General features: G+C 40.7%; 1 protein-coding gene across 3 annotated transcripts in view; it reads right to left on the bottom strand.

Annotated features, from left to right (window-relative positions):
- Positions 1–12,928, bottom strand: part of DCLK1 (doublecortin like kinase 1) — a 252,098-nt gene extending 239,170 nt beyond the window's left edge. For 2 of the 3 annotated variants that reach the window (XM_054164721.1, XM_054164720.1), the window contains exons 1-2: positions 12,645–12,926; positions 9,257–9,645 (exon numbers count right to left, since the gene is read on the bottom strand). In XM_054164721.1, the coding sequence (XP_054020696.1) occupies positions 9,257–9,632 (376 nt within the window). In that variant the 5' untranslated portion in view covers positions 9,633–9,645; positions 12,645–12,926. Of the gene's footprint in view, positions 1–9,256; positions 9,646–12,644 lie in introns of all 3 variants that reach the window. The other variant, XM_054164723.1, reaches the window with a different exon arrangement.
- Between the last annotated feature and the right edge of the window lie 216 nt (positions 12,929–13,144).

Raw genomic sequence — 13,144 nt, 5'->3', positions numbered from 1 at the left:
AGGCCCCAGATGCAACAGGGGTTCAAATCCATTGGCATGATGCTCCAAAGATGAGACAGTAACACTTTGTACAGTGATTATCAGAAAGGCCGTGGAAAGACTCCAAAAGAAGACAATGAAGTCAGAGCAACATGTGATGATAAACTAGTGAGGGGAAAAGATAAATGCAATAACAGCATAATCTTATGCTGTAAAACCATTAAAAAAAAAAAAAAAAAAGAGAGAGAGAGAGAAAGAAAGAAAAGGCAGTGTCCTTTTAAAGCAGAACAAAATACACAGTGGGAAATGAACTAAGGCATTCCAATGCTTACTAGTCATCATCCAAATTCAAGTTAAGATGTTACTGTAAAGTGCAAATTAAGAAAAGACCAAGATGGAGTGCTTGCACAACCTTAAAAGTAAGCTCTTCCTTTTATCCATTGTAAATACATGAGAAATATATATATATATATGGTAACATAAGAACAGAAAGGCTTAGCAACAATAATGATCCAAGAGTGATCAAAAAGTACATACTCTCTTTTATCCATGACCCTTTCTTTCCCATATTTTTGGCACTAGATACTCAATTGCTACGAGGTCAGAATGCACCCTCAACATCACATCCATAAAATTAATGTATTTTTAAACACTTTTATAGCATTTTATAGGGGGGGGGGGGGGGGGGGGGAATCCTGTTATGAATAGGACTTCACACAATACAATAAATAATTTTTCTACAAAATGTTCAGCAAAAGTCTCTTCTACATTTTTTTAAAAATTTATTCTTTTCTCCACTTGTGTTTGCTGTAAGACTTAAAACCCATCAGGTGGGGTAAGGGGGGATGGGTAGAAAAAGCAAGGGAATAAAAATCCTATTTTCATGTTCAGTGCAATCAGAGAAATTGTTCAGTTTAATTGCATGCAATAATTATTTATTTTTAAAGTCTCCATATTAAAACTCACTTCTCAAAATGTAGGTGCAGAAACAAATGGCCACACACATTGTATCCAGATGATTTACAATTTAGTTTATTAAGAATTCTTCTGATTCCCCTTGGAAGGATAGCATTCCACTATCAGCCAGGTCGGCTAAGCCCCTTGTATCTTTAAACAGCACATCAGTTCTTCATTATTGGGGTGGTTTTAGGCCATGCCTTTAAAATTTAGGTACAGATTTTGAGCAGAGAAGTAGAAAAATATAAATAAATCACCATTGGGTGTAAAAAGGAAAACTAATGATTATTCTGAACAAATTAGTTGGAGGGATACCTGTTATAAAACAAGCTGTACCAAAGCAATTACTTCTCTTTTCTGATCTGTTCTCTGTTTGCTTCACTCTGGAGAGATTAACCTGCTTTTTTTTGGCTGACCTTGGCTTGGCTGTGTTGTTTAGTTAAGTCTAACCCACTGCTTTCTCTCTGCTCCTCTTCTCTCTTGGGACAGGGACAGGGCAGGGCACTGGAACAGCTTCCCTGGTCTCTGACCAGGGGGATTTTCGTGTTGTTTGCTAATTGTAAATATCTGTATAATATTGTAAATACTGTATATTTTGTAGATATTAATTGCATTCCATTGTAGAGTGTAGCTCTTGCTTGTGAATACAGCTTCCACTTGCTTCTAAGTGAGTTGGTTTGGCAAAGTTAAGGCTGGGGGGAAAATCTCAACCCACCACAATTATGAAATTAATTTTGTGTAAATGACCATTAAAAAATACCAACATGCTGAGATTGTGTATTGTTTTAACATCAGACTTTTTTCCCTTTCTTCATTTCCAACAGTACTATATTACATCAATGAAGTATTTGCACCTTTTTTGTTTTTTTTAATTTAAAGAGGCTCATATTTAACTGCAGAATCACAATTACACCTGGGGAGGTGGTGGAGTCGCCGTCCCTGGAGGTGTTCAAGAGGGGATTGGACGTGGCACTTGGTGCCATGGTCTAGTCATGAGGTCTGTGGTGACAGGTTGGACTCAATGATCTTTGAGGTCTCTTCCAACCTTAGTGATAGCGTGATACTGTAATATCTTGGAGGTAAGACATTGGAGGCCTTCTAAGACTATATGTCTTTAGTAAGAGCTATTTTATTTAGGAAAACACATACCCCTCCCATAACACTGTTATTTAAGATTGCTTATACTTTAAGCAAAGTGCTGGGGCTTGTAAACCTTCAGGGATGTTAGCCATGAACTGGAGTTCTTATTCACAAGGGCAGGTCTGTAAGGAAAAAACCTAAATGGACAAAACTATGTCCTAAAAGTACCTTATATCATAAAACAGGACTCACTGATCGTCAGATAACATCCAGCAAAGTACTCAAACCACTAGAAACACTCAAATAGAAGCTTAGATTCCCTGACAGTAGCTACAAATGTCAGTGTCTAGCCTAATCCTTTTTAGTATGCACAGTGTTTGTACGCAGAGCAAATGTCAAAGTAAAGGACAAAAAGCCTTCCCTTAGATTTTCATCTCTTCTTTTTTACAGTTAAGGAGAAAAGACTTCAAAGAAGTTTTACTAGGGGCATGACTCACCTTCTGCCTTAACTACTGTTTCCTCACCAAAACTATTAGGTAATGACACCATTTCTTTTTGGTTGTTTGGTAACCTCTGGCTACAACTGCCTTCCAGACACAAGCCTAACATCCATGACTTGTACCTGAAGGGACACAGAAGCTGTGATCTGTAGGCAGGCAATACCAGCAGCAAGTTTGTTCTCCCAGCTCCAAAGCACCAGGAAAATACACCTCCACAGGGTAAAACCACTAAGCACCATTAGCACTTCCTCAGAGTCAGGCCTGAACACAAACACAGCCCACAAACATCACCTGCGACTAAATGGCAGCAGGAGACAGAAGGTAACATACTCCATACGCTAGATTTGTAACAGAATGCATGTTGAAGGAAGCTTTGGAGATACTGGATTAAACAAAAGCATGGAAAAGATAGCCAAATTTAAATGTTTATTTGATTGCAGCTCCCCAAGAGAGAGGAGGTAGCATTTCACAGTGCAGACAGCGGTCACTAATGAAATTTTGACTACTGATTACAATGAAACTTTGACTCTTGATTACAGTACCAATAGTCAGTAAAAGAAGAAAAGGGGGACCCTCAGCTGTTTGGAAATATCTGACATCTAGGAAAAAATTCATTACTAAATGTAGAAAGTATCCCTTTCCTGACAGCCCTCCTATCTTTTCACAGCAACAGTGCAAATGAAGCACACACAACTTTAATCCTTAAAAAAAAAAGAGAAAGATTAAGATACACAATTCCTGTTTGACAGTTTTAAACCAGTAATCCTACAATTTAGGTTGTGCAAGTGCCCAGGAAATTCCATGTGGAACAATTAAAACAAATCTTAGCCTTGAGAAGCTAATCATGTAGGACAGAACACGGTTTATGCTTTAGGGGAAAAACAAACAAAACCCCACCCAACACCCTACTACCCGCAGTTACACACCTGTTCAAATTCATTGCAGTTGAACTACTAGAGCCATGTAACACTGAAGGGTAGTTCTTACAGGTCATGATAAAACTTCATTACATGCTTTATGTATTAAAAATACAATTTAAAAAAATATCTGTGTACAAATTGCCTGCCAAGAAATCACTGCCTGTAAGTACTGGCACTTTCCTGATGCAAGTGTTGATTCCTTCTTTGGCATACTGGTATTAGTTTATTTCCTTCAGCTTGCTGATGTTCTCACTACAAGAATGATCAAGGCATTATCTCTTAAAAAGGATTATTTGCATTGCTTTTCTGTGCTAAAGGCGACTTGGCCTAAAATGACTTCATAAGGAAGCCAGCTGGTCTTAGGTGAAAACCCTGGAGAAGGAATAGAGAATGTTTGAGAACACAGAATCTGCTTGACTCCTGCAAGCAGAGAGGGAACAACCAACGCTTCATTGCGGGGACAGCATGACTGCAAGTTCATTAAAAACACTGTTGATTCGTTGTAGCAGAGCATGTACAAGACCACAGTACTCGCACACTTTGGTGGTGTGGATGTTCAGTGTAGCAGTTAGCCATTGCAGTCCATTTCCCCCACAGAGAGGACAAGAAACACATAAGGAAAATAGGGAAGGGATTGGCATCCCCAGCACTCTGTGCAGCAGGCACACCTGCCCTTCTTCATTTCCATCCTTTCATATTGTACATTAAAAGGCAGAAGAACAATCTCTCAGGGCAAAGGACAAGGAATTCTAACACTCCCTCAAACAGAGCAGATTGCAAAAGACAGATGACCTGAACCAGATAAGTTACTACCTGATAGTTCCCAAATGTGTTCTTTAATAGAGCAATAACCTACTTAAACTACATTATGCTGCCTTGACTTTTTGCAGTGTGTGAAAAAATGCAACAATGCAAAAGAGATGGAGCATCTATAAGAAATACCCTGGCCCACCCAGGTTCACCTAGGAATAGAAGCTTCAGAAACTTCAAATCAGATCTTCTCAGACCTTTTAAGACTTTTTACATACCATTATTTCTGCTCAGCTCAGACAAAAAAATATCTTTCTTTCCTCATCAAAAGACATACTGTCTGCCCCTCTCCCCCCCCCCCCAAATTTCCAGTGTCACCACAAGCAAGATAGGAATTGTACATACTTTAAAAAACAACAACAACAAAAACCACCACCAACAAAACAAAACACTCCACCATACCACTGGAAAGCACCTAAAATAAGAAACTCTGGGACCTTCTGAGAAGTTGTTAGGGAGGACACAATGTGAATCAACTGACTAATGGATAAAATCTTCTCAAATTCATAAAATAAAAATAATCAAACTGTGCCAGATCAACCCTCTACCATTTTATGCAACACGATTATTCAGCTGCTTGTTTATTAAACAATATAAGGATTGTAGGCATTTCTGCCACAGGATCCAGTCCAAGTTTCACTAACTGATAGCCCTGGATCAAGTCCATAGTAAATATCCAGCGTAAATTCAATCCCATAAACAAATGTCCACATAAATTCAGCTCTACAAACATTTAAACTGATACTTTACTATTATTTTGATAGCATATTACATATGCATATGAACCTTTCTAGCCTATCAATTCCCAGCTGCTGTAGTAGGCATAACTTAGAAAGAAGAACACTGGATCCAGAGTGTTTCAAAGACCGTATCAATCAGTTCCTACAGTCTAGTCTAGATGAACTTCCCACCAGCATCACTGGAGCAGGTGGCTGAGATAAGGAGACAGCAGTAGGAGCTGGCAGGAGAGGGAAAAGATGAGGAATGAGGAGACAGTGGGCGCTGGAAGACCCACATGCAAAAAAAGTCAGGAACTCTGTCATGCTCCACCACTTCAAGACAGGAGGCACTGCCTTTCCAACCCACCACTGACAGGCAGCTTCTCTGCTATAACAAACTCAAACTGAGGGCCTCCACTTACAAAAACCCTCAGTCCTCACGTGACTCATCATCTCCTCTGCCACTGCAATGAGGTTCACAGCTCCCAAGAGTTACTAGCTGGTTACAGCCACTACCAGATTTTTAAACAGATAGTATATCTGTGTTCTTTCCAACTGCTCCTTCAATGAGGATTGCACCTCCAAGATAATATTTGACAGGCATTAATTTTAATTTGAATTTCAGGTTATTCCTTGGCACTGTTTTTGCCATCCTGCCTACACAAAACGTGCACACACTCATACAGGTCTTTACAATAGTTTGGTAGTGCACCCAATATTGACAACATGACAATATTGTTTCCCAGCAGTCTTGTGGTTTGGGATTTTGGGTTTGTAATTGCTGGTTCTCTGCTGCAGGGCTCTTCTTTTGGGGTAGGTATTATGGAAACCTAAACCAATTGATTCTGGTTCATACCCAGGACTCTGAGGTAATATTATAATAATAATTAATGAGAAAGGGATGCAGAACTAGCTATGAATTGATTCTGTGGTCTTTGTTCTACATAGCAGGACCCCAAGAGTAAAAACTGTAAATAACACCCTTTGCCTCAGAGTTATCCTGCTCTTCCAGTCTATTACTGGTCTTGTTAAGCCATTCAATGCTGACTTTGGGGGTAAGGATCATTAGCTCATCTCTGCCTTCAGCTTTAAATATGGAACATTTTTGGAAAAGCAAAAAACATTTAGCCCTTTCCTGAGACCTTGTTTACAGATAGCTTAGCCTTAAAAGCAACTTCACTTTTATTTGTAATACATGCTTCGATTACGTGTAATACCTAGGGAATAATGCCCCACTTGGAAGCTGTTCTCTAAAGGCAAGAAGGTCCTGAACATCAGTTCTTGACAAAAAGATGGTAACCTGAGTCTATTACATAACTTCCTTCATCTAAAGTGACAGAAGTTACAGAGTGTGTGAAACTTTTTACATTACGTATCCTTTGTTATCAAATTCCAACAAATTTCACATACCATAAGTCTTATAAAACAAAAAAAAAAAAAAAAGCAAACCCAAACAAACCAACCCCCCCAAAAAACCAAACCCCAAAGACCAAACATAAAAACCAACACCAAACTAGGGATGGCATTAGTTTCAAATGAAGGGAAGATGTGTTCATGCACCTCAAAATAACCCACAGCACCAGCATACAGCCACACCAGATACTAATTACATGCAGCACAGAGCTAAATCACTTTCTTTTGGGACTATCTTACATGCAGCTCTATGCATTTAGCTCTGGGATGAAAGACAGTGGCTGCTGTCTTGCTTCCTGCAGGAGCCAGTTGCTTCTCCATCCTCACATACCATATAGGAAGCTAAGAGTACAGTAACTCCCTCATAAAGACAAGAAGAAAACCCATCACCAAATCAAGGCTTCACTCATTCACTTTCAACAAAATCACTAAGATCAATGTCTTCCCTTCCCCCCCACACACAAAAAAATATCTAAATGCATAAGAGTCTAATTAAATTAATTTATACAGTAAGGGAACAGTCTCACCACAAAGAAAGCAGTGCTTTGTATTTCAATGGTTTGAGCACAAATGTCATTTGGCAAGAGGCAAAAATCAAGTGATTTTCCAGCTATTTAAACACAAAGCACAGCTCCAAGCTAATTAATGTTGTACCAGACCAGCCAAACTCTAATAAATTTGTCCAGTAAAGAGTGGAAGGAGCCTACATAAAAACCACTGAGCCAATAATATATGAAACTGTACTCTACAGTGAAGCTCTATAAGGGAAACAGAACAAAAATAACTGCCTTGAAGTTTTATACAAATAGACAGAAGCCCCCTTTCAGGTGGAACAAGGATGTAACTTTTGACTTGCACACAATGACTGACTTCTGTAAATCCCACAGCATTAAGGGCACACAAAAATAACACTGTCCAACTTGAAGTACACATGGGAAGGGATGATCTGTTCATTGAAAAGGTAAGCAATAAAGTCCCAAAGAACTGGAAGAAACCACAAAGCCCTTCTTTAAAATAAACTTATGCTCTTGTACTGTCATTTATTTTGACTGATTTATAACTGATATTATTCTTCTCTGGGATGACAAAATAAACCAGTTGTATAGGTGGCTGAATTTACTTCTTTCTTTTCAAAAGCAGATTCTGACTGGCAACAAAAGACTGTGAAAATCAACATTAACATCAGTGGTACTCACTTCGTGATGAACATACCAGTCAAATAACCACAACTATTTATATCACTACTGAGAACCAAATACACAAACATTTTGTTAAACAGATGTTGATTAATATTGGTATTTCCTCCCAGAAATTGATTTTCTCCACCAATTAAATACTGCCCTGACAAACATAGTTCTCTGTCCTGGAATTTATTACATTGATCTTAAGATCAGCTTCCTTTCCATTTCACTAAACCTATGGTCCTAACCCTCAAAACCCTTACTTAGAAAACTGAAGTGGTGGGTTTGTCCATCTTTCTTAAGCATGTTATCTCCTAATCATCCTTGCAAGGAGATTATCAAGAGTATCTTATTCTCAAGACTTCTGTTTAAAAAGTTTCCCCTGCTATGATACCTAAGTAGCCAACTTGAAGGTGGCCAAACACCTGCTATGCAAAGATATGCTCCTCTTTCAAGAGCCTTATTTGCCATTACCCTTTACTTGGTCTCTCCCCACATTAGCCACCTTCTAATCCTTTCATTACATCCTGATACTGCAAGTTCTCTCCCTCAGTGCTCAAAATGAAAGACATTTTAAAAGGACAGGCTCTGTTAGAACTCTAAATTCTGTCCAGTGGTTACAGATCCAAGCTTTACAGGTTTGCCCATTGCACATTGTGGCCAGGGTCATGATAGAAACAATGACAAAAAGATATTGTTCCACCTTTATTTGCCCTGAACATAGTCAAGAACCTGCATTTAGACTTTAGAGATGGAAAAAAACAAAACACCTCATTTATGGACATGTGCTAGTTAATGCTTTCATATCCTATGTATTCTGACAATTTATACTAGGAGCTATTTTTTTTACACATAAAAAGAAATCCACTGCAAGCCAGAACCACTCTATGCTGGAAAAGCTGCTTTAGCAATTTGTAAAATTGTTAACAGTGTTATTAATACCCTAGCCTAATATTCAAACTGATCAAGAGTGTCATTTTTTTGCCAACAAAACTATTACTGAAGGAGTGATAAATTCAGCGCCAATGGGCAAATTAGTAACTGGCATCTCTGATGTCTGATAGTGACCAAGACCCATCATTTCTAACCAAAACATGAGTAATGCTTTACACTGCAGGTACAAACCAATGCACTGGGCAAAAAGATTCTACAATATGCCCCTCCTGAACCATAGCTACAACATTGCTCTTTTGACAGGTTGCCTACATTTACACAAGTCCATGAGAGGTGAGTATTTACTGAAGACATTCACTTGCAGGGAAGAGTTAGAGCTCCTCACTAAACATAAACAGACTTTAAAAAAAAAAAAAATTCAAAAAATATCCATGGAGAACTGAATTTCTTGTAGGTTTCATCAGCACCATGGAACTTGTCAAGTTTAAATGACTAAGCTCTCATTAGCATTTGAATTATGTGAGTCCAAAAGAAGTAGCAGGTGTGATCTTCAAGATCTAGGACTATCAACACTAGGTGAACAGAAAGGGAAAGGTCAGACACTTTCAACAAGTGAGAAATAAGTAGCAAAGTACAAGTATTTCATGAGACAATTTAAGATATTCACAATTCTAGCTATACCACTGAAGATCCGTTCTTTATCAATAACACCACCACCACCATTACAAATTTGCAGAAGGCTTAACAGATTAGACAAACAATGACTCAAACATAACTTTACACCTTCAAATCTTACTGCTGACCTTCTACTAGCTGGTCCAAGGAGGAAATCTTCTTGGAGCCATCAATCGTGTAGATTGTTCGCACTCCCTGGGGCAGATTCACATTGTCAGACAGAGTTCGGGTCAGATCAGCCAGGAGAGCTTCGAAGGATCTAAACCGGTCAGGAGAGATGGCATATACAATCCCTTTGAAATACCGGTCTCCATTACGATAAAACCGAACTTTCTTGGCTTTTTTCTCAGAACTCAGGGTCTGTAGGGTACGGGTTCGGTAAAAGCTGCAGTGGGCACTGTGAGTAGGGCTGGGCAAACCATTCACCCGGGACCCTCTGCCATATCGCTGCGCTTTATCACGCTCGTCAAAATGCTCCAGCTCCATATCTCTCCCAAAAGACATCTTGAAGTTCAACCTATGGGACACACAAAAGAAAAAGTTTAAGAAACTTACACATTTTAGGGGAGCTAACCTTGAGTCTCCACATTCTATACATGCCACTTACAAAGGCATTACTTTACAGGATGAGAAAACCTGGAAACATTCTCTCATTTATTTCACAGCTAACCCTCCTGCCATGCCATAAAACCTAGTTTATGAGTTAGACTTTTACACACCACAAAAATGCCACTCGTGAAACCAAATGCTACCCATATACAAACATTAAAAAGCATTTGTTCAAATTCAGTAAGAACTCTGAAAATGAGGTGACAAAGTTGAGCTACTGGAAAAAAAGATCAAATGCATCAACTTTCTACTTTTTCTCATGTTATATTCAGGTGCTATTTGAGTCCAATCAACCTTCTAGACCCTTCGTTCCACTATACTGTTTGTTCCAACTGTGATCTCAAGAGGTGCCATTTCAGAAAGGCAACTAGTCATCAACAAGTAAGCAATTAAGAACTTTTCAGAGGAACAGATGTTGCAGGTTAGCATTGAGAATCAGGATTATCACTTAGTTGTTCAAGCCTCACCATTCAAAAGTCTCTGTGTATTCCATCTATTGGTTTCCCTGCATCCTAAGCTTTGTAGTGAATTACTTCAGTCATCCCTGTGCAAATCCTTTGCACACTCTAAACAAAGTGCTCAAATGTCATGAAATTAAAAAAAGATTAGAGGGAGACAGGAAACTAGTATCTTTTCAAGGAGCAAGCTACTGCAGCACTCTGTAAAATTTGTGAGATGAATTATTAACATCCTAGGTCTAATATTCAAAATTATTAAGGCTGGCAGCTTCTTTTGCCTACAAAACTATCACTGAATGAGTGATAAATTCAGCATCTATGGGCAAATTTGCAATTTGTATCTCCCGTGTTTGACAGCAGTAAAAATCCATCAGCTCTGACCAAAATGATCCCAGTTGTTCAACACAAGACAAAATACCACATACTGCACAAAGAAACAAAATATGAAAAAATACAGAATAATCAAAATATCATTAGGTTCAAAGGGTATTTTTTTATTTAGGAGCCACCTAGATTTGCAGTTGTCTGTGGAAGAGTAAAGCACAGTAAGTTTATACACAGACCTAATTTAGAAGTGAGCCCTTTCGCTGATTTCCAATAAAAACAAACAAACAAAAGCACAAACTTTTTTTCAACTACTCAAAACTGTGTGACCCTTAAGGGGAAATCCAAACCAAACAACACCAACCATATTCAGACCAACTGTACAATAGTAGCAAGAAATACAGAAAGACTTACTGGTGCTCTTTAGCTTACAGAAGTCTGGATTAAACCAATGATTACACAGCTGGACCCCATTGCTGCAAATCTGCAGAGGGATGCGCTCAACAACTTCCCAGAGTGGTTCATGCAGTAGAATGTGCACCTAAGGGCTAACAACTGCAAGTCTGGGGCCTTGGTGGAAATTAGCTACCTTGCATTTTTTACAGCTTACAACTTATTTTGTTACATTGGCGCAGGATCGTGTATTTATGTGTGTGTGTGTATATATGTGTGTGTGTGCAAGATTTATTTTTGCAAATACCTTAAAGCTATCTAATATATGTATATAATGCAGTATATATGTGTGTGTGTATACACACATAAAAGAAAAAAGCTAATCTACGTTTTTATCTCCTCAATATACACCCACACCTATACTCCAGTGAAAATAACATTTGCTGTGAAATTTCTATTGGTTAAATGCAAAATATCACTTAATGGCCACAGTTTAGCTTCAAGATTACACTACCAATGTTTCCCTGTTGAAAAATAAAGTAATTATGTCAGTGGTTTCACTTCATTTTTACTTTCAATGAAAACATGCTATTCAGATTTAAACACTCTCAGAACTCACAATTCAGAAACCATCTCAAAAGCAATGGCTGTGCCAAGAAAATTATTTTTTCCTTTCAGTCTGCTGTTTCATCTGCTCAAACCATCCCAAATACATGCAAAAAATATATATGTATAACTCTGCATGAAGATACATTTTTAAAGAGACTTTCATCTTTTGCAATTTTGGTTGGGGCAGAAAGAAGTGAGTCACTGCCCTTTCTTCCACACACTTATGCTTTAATCAATAATGGCTGTAATTCCCAATTACGCCCCTTAGAACAGAGCTCCCTTTGAACACCACAGTCCTGATGTTTACAGGAAAACCTGTTCAATCTACAAGGTCAGAGCAGACAAAGAAATCCTAAACAATCTGATCTGATGATACGTTTCTGTGTGCCTTTGCACATATAAATACATACTCATATACCCACAGATACCAGAAAAATGAAAGGACACACCCCTGGAAAACCACCATGCCCAGCACTTCATACCCTACACATTTGCTGAAAGAATTACTTATAATGCAGGTGTGGGTGAGCAATTACATAAAACAACCATGTATTCTGATTTAAAAAACCATCACGCAGTGATGTGACTGGGACCCAGCGATGATCATTCAGCCACTAAGCAGCAGTCTGACTACTAAGTCATTAACTGGGGGGAAACGTGAATACATGCGGCAGCAGCTTCAGGGGAAAAAAGGTTTATTCCGCTGAGGTGGAAGAAACGTGCTTGAAATAGAACCCCACGCTGGAAGTGGCATCCAGCACCTGAGCACCGCTGCGGGCTGGTAGCGAGATGCGCTCGCCTCCGGTAGGGCGGAAGCACCTACCGCGCTCCCCGGGGCTGCCCGGGAACGGCCAGCTGCTCCTCGGGGGCAGCAGGGACAGGCGGCGGCGCCCCGCAGCAGACGGGCACCGGCACACGCCCCGGCACACGCCGGCTGAGGACGGCAGAGCCTCCCGGGGAAGGCGTTGCGGCGCTCGGCGGAGGCCTCCGCCCCACACAATGGGCACAGGTGCACCGCGCCGAGCCGAGCACCCAGCGGCCGCGCCCCGACGGCCGCGCCTCAAAACCGCTGCAGCCCTCGCGCAAGAGTCAGGGAGGGATGGTTTTGGGAGTGGATGCTTACCTGTTCTCCGCAGCCTGGCGAGCACCTTCTCCCTCAGACCTGCCTGCGAGCGTAGAGGGAAGGCAGCGGCTCGAAATGGCAATCGGCCAAAGAGTTAACGGCTTCCCCCCTCCCCCCCCGGCGACCACCCGGTTTTAATCGCAGTAGTTGCCGCAGAAAGCGGCTCCGCTGCCTTTGTTACGCCTCCCCTGGCTGGAGCCCGCTGCTGGGGAGCCCGGGCTGCAGCTGCTTCGCCTTTCTTCTGCTGCTGCCGATTGCAGTGATTTGCATTAGCCCGGCCCTCATTGAAATGCGGCTCTTCACACCAGCCTCTCCCTGGCACTCTCTCCAGAGGGCGGCGCCGCCGCCGCTGCTCTCTCTCCCTCACTGTCTCCCTTTGCGGGCTCTCTCTTCCGTCGGCGCCGCGGTGTGTCCGCCAGAATCGCCGGTGGCAGAGAGCCCTGCCCGCGGGGCGGCGGGTGCGAGGGGAGCTCGCTGCCTGCCTGCGCACCCCGCCAGCC

The sequence above is a fragment of the Dryobates pubescens genome, chromosome 10, assembly GCF_014839835.1.
Source record: "Dryobates pubescens isolate bDryPub1 chromosome 10, bDryPub1.pri, whole genome shotgun sequence".
Taxonomy (NCBI): Eukaryota; Metazoa; Chordata; class Aves; order Piciformes; family Picidae; genus Dryobates; species Dryobates pubescens.
This window is presented reverse-complemented; position numbering and strand designations above follow the sequence as displayed.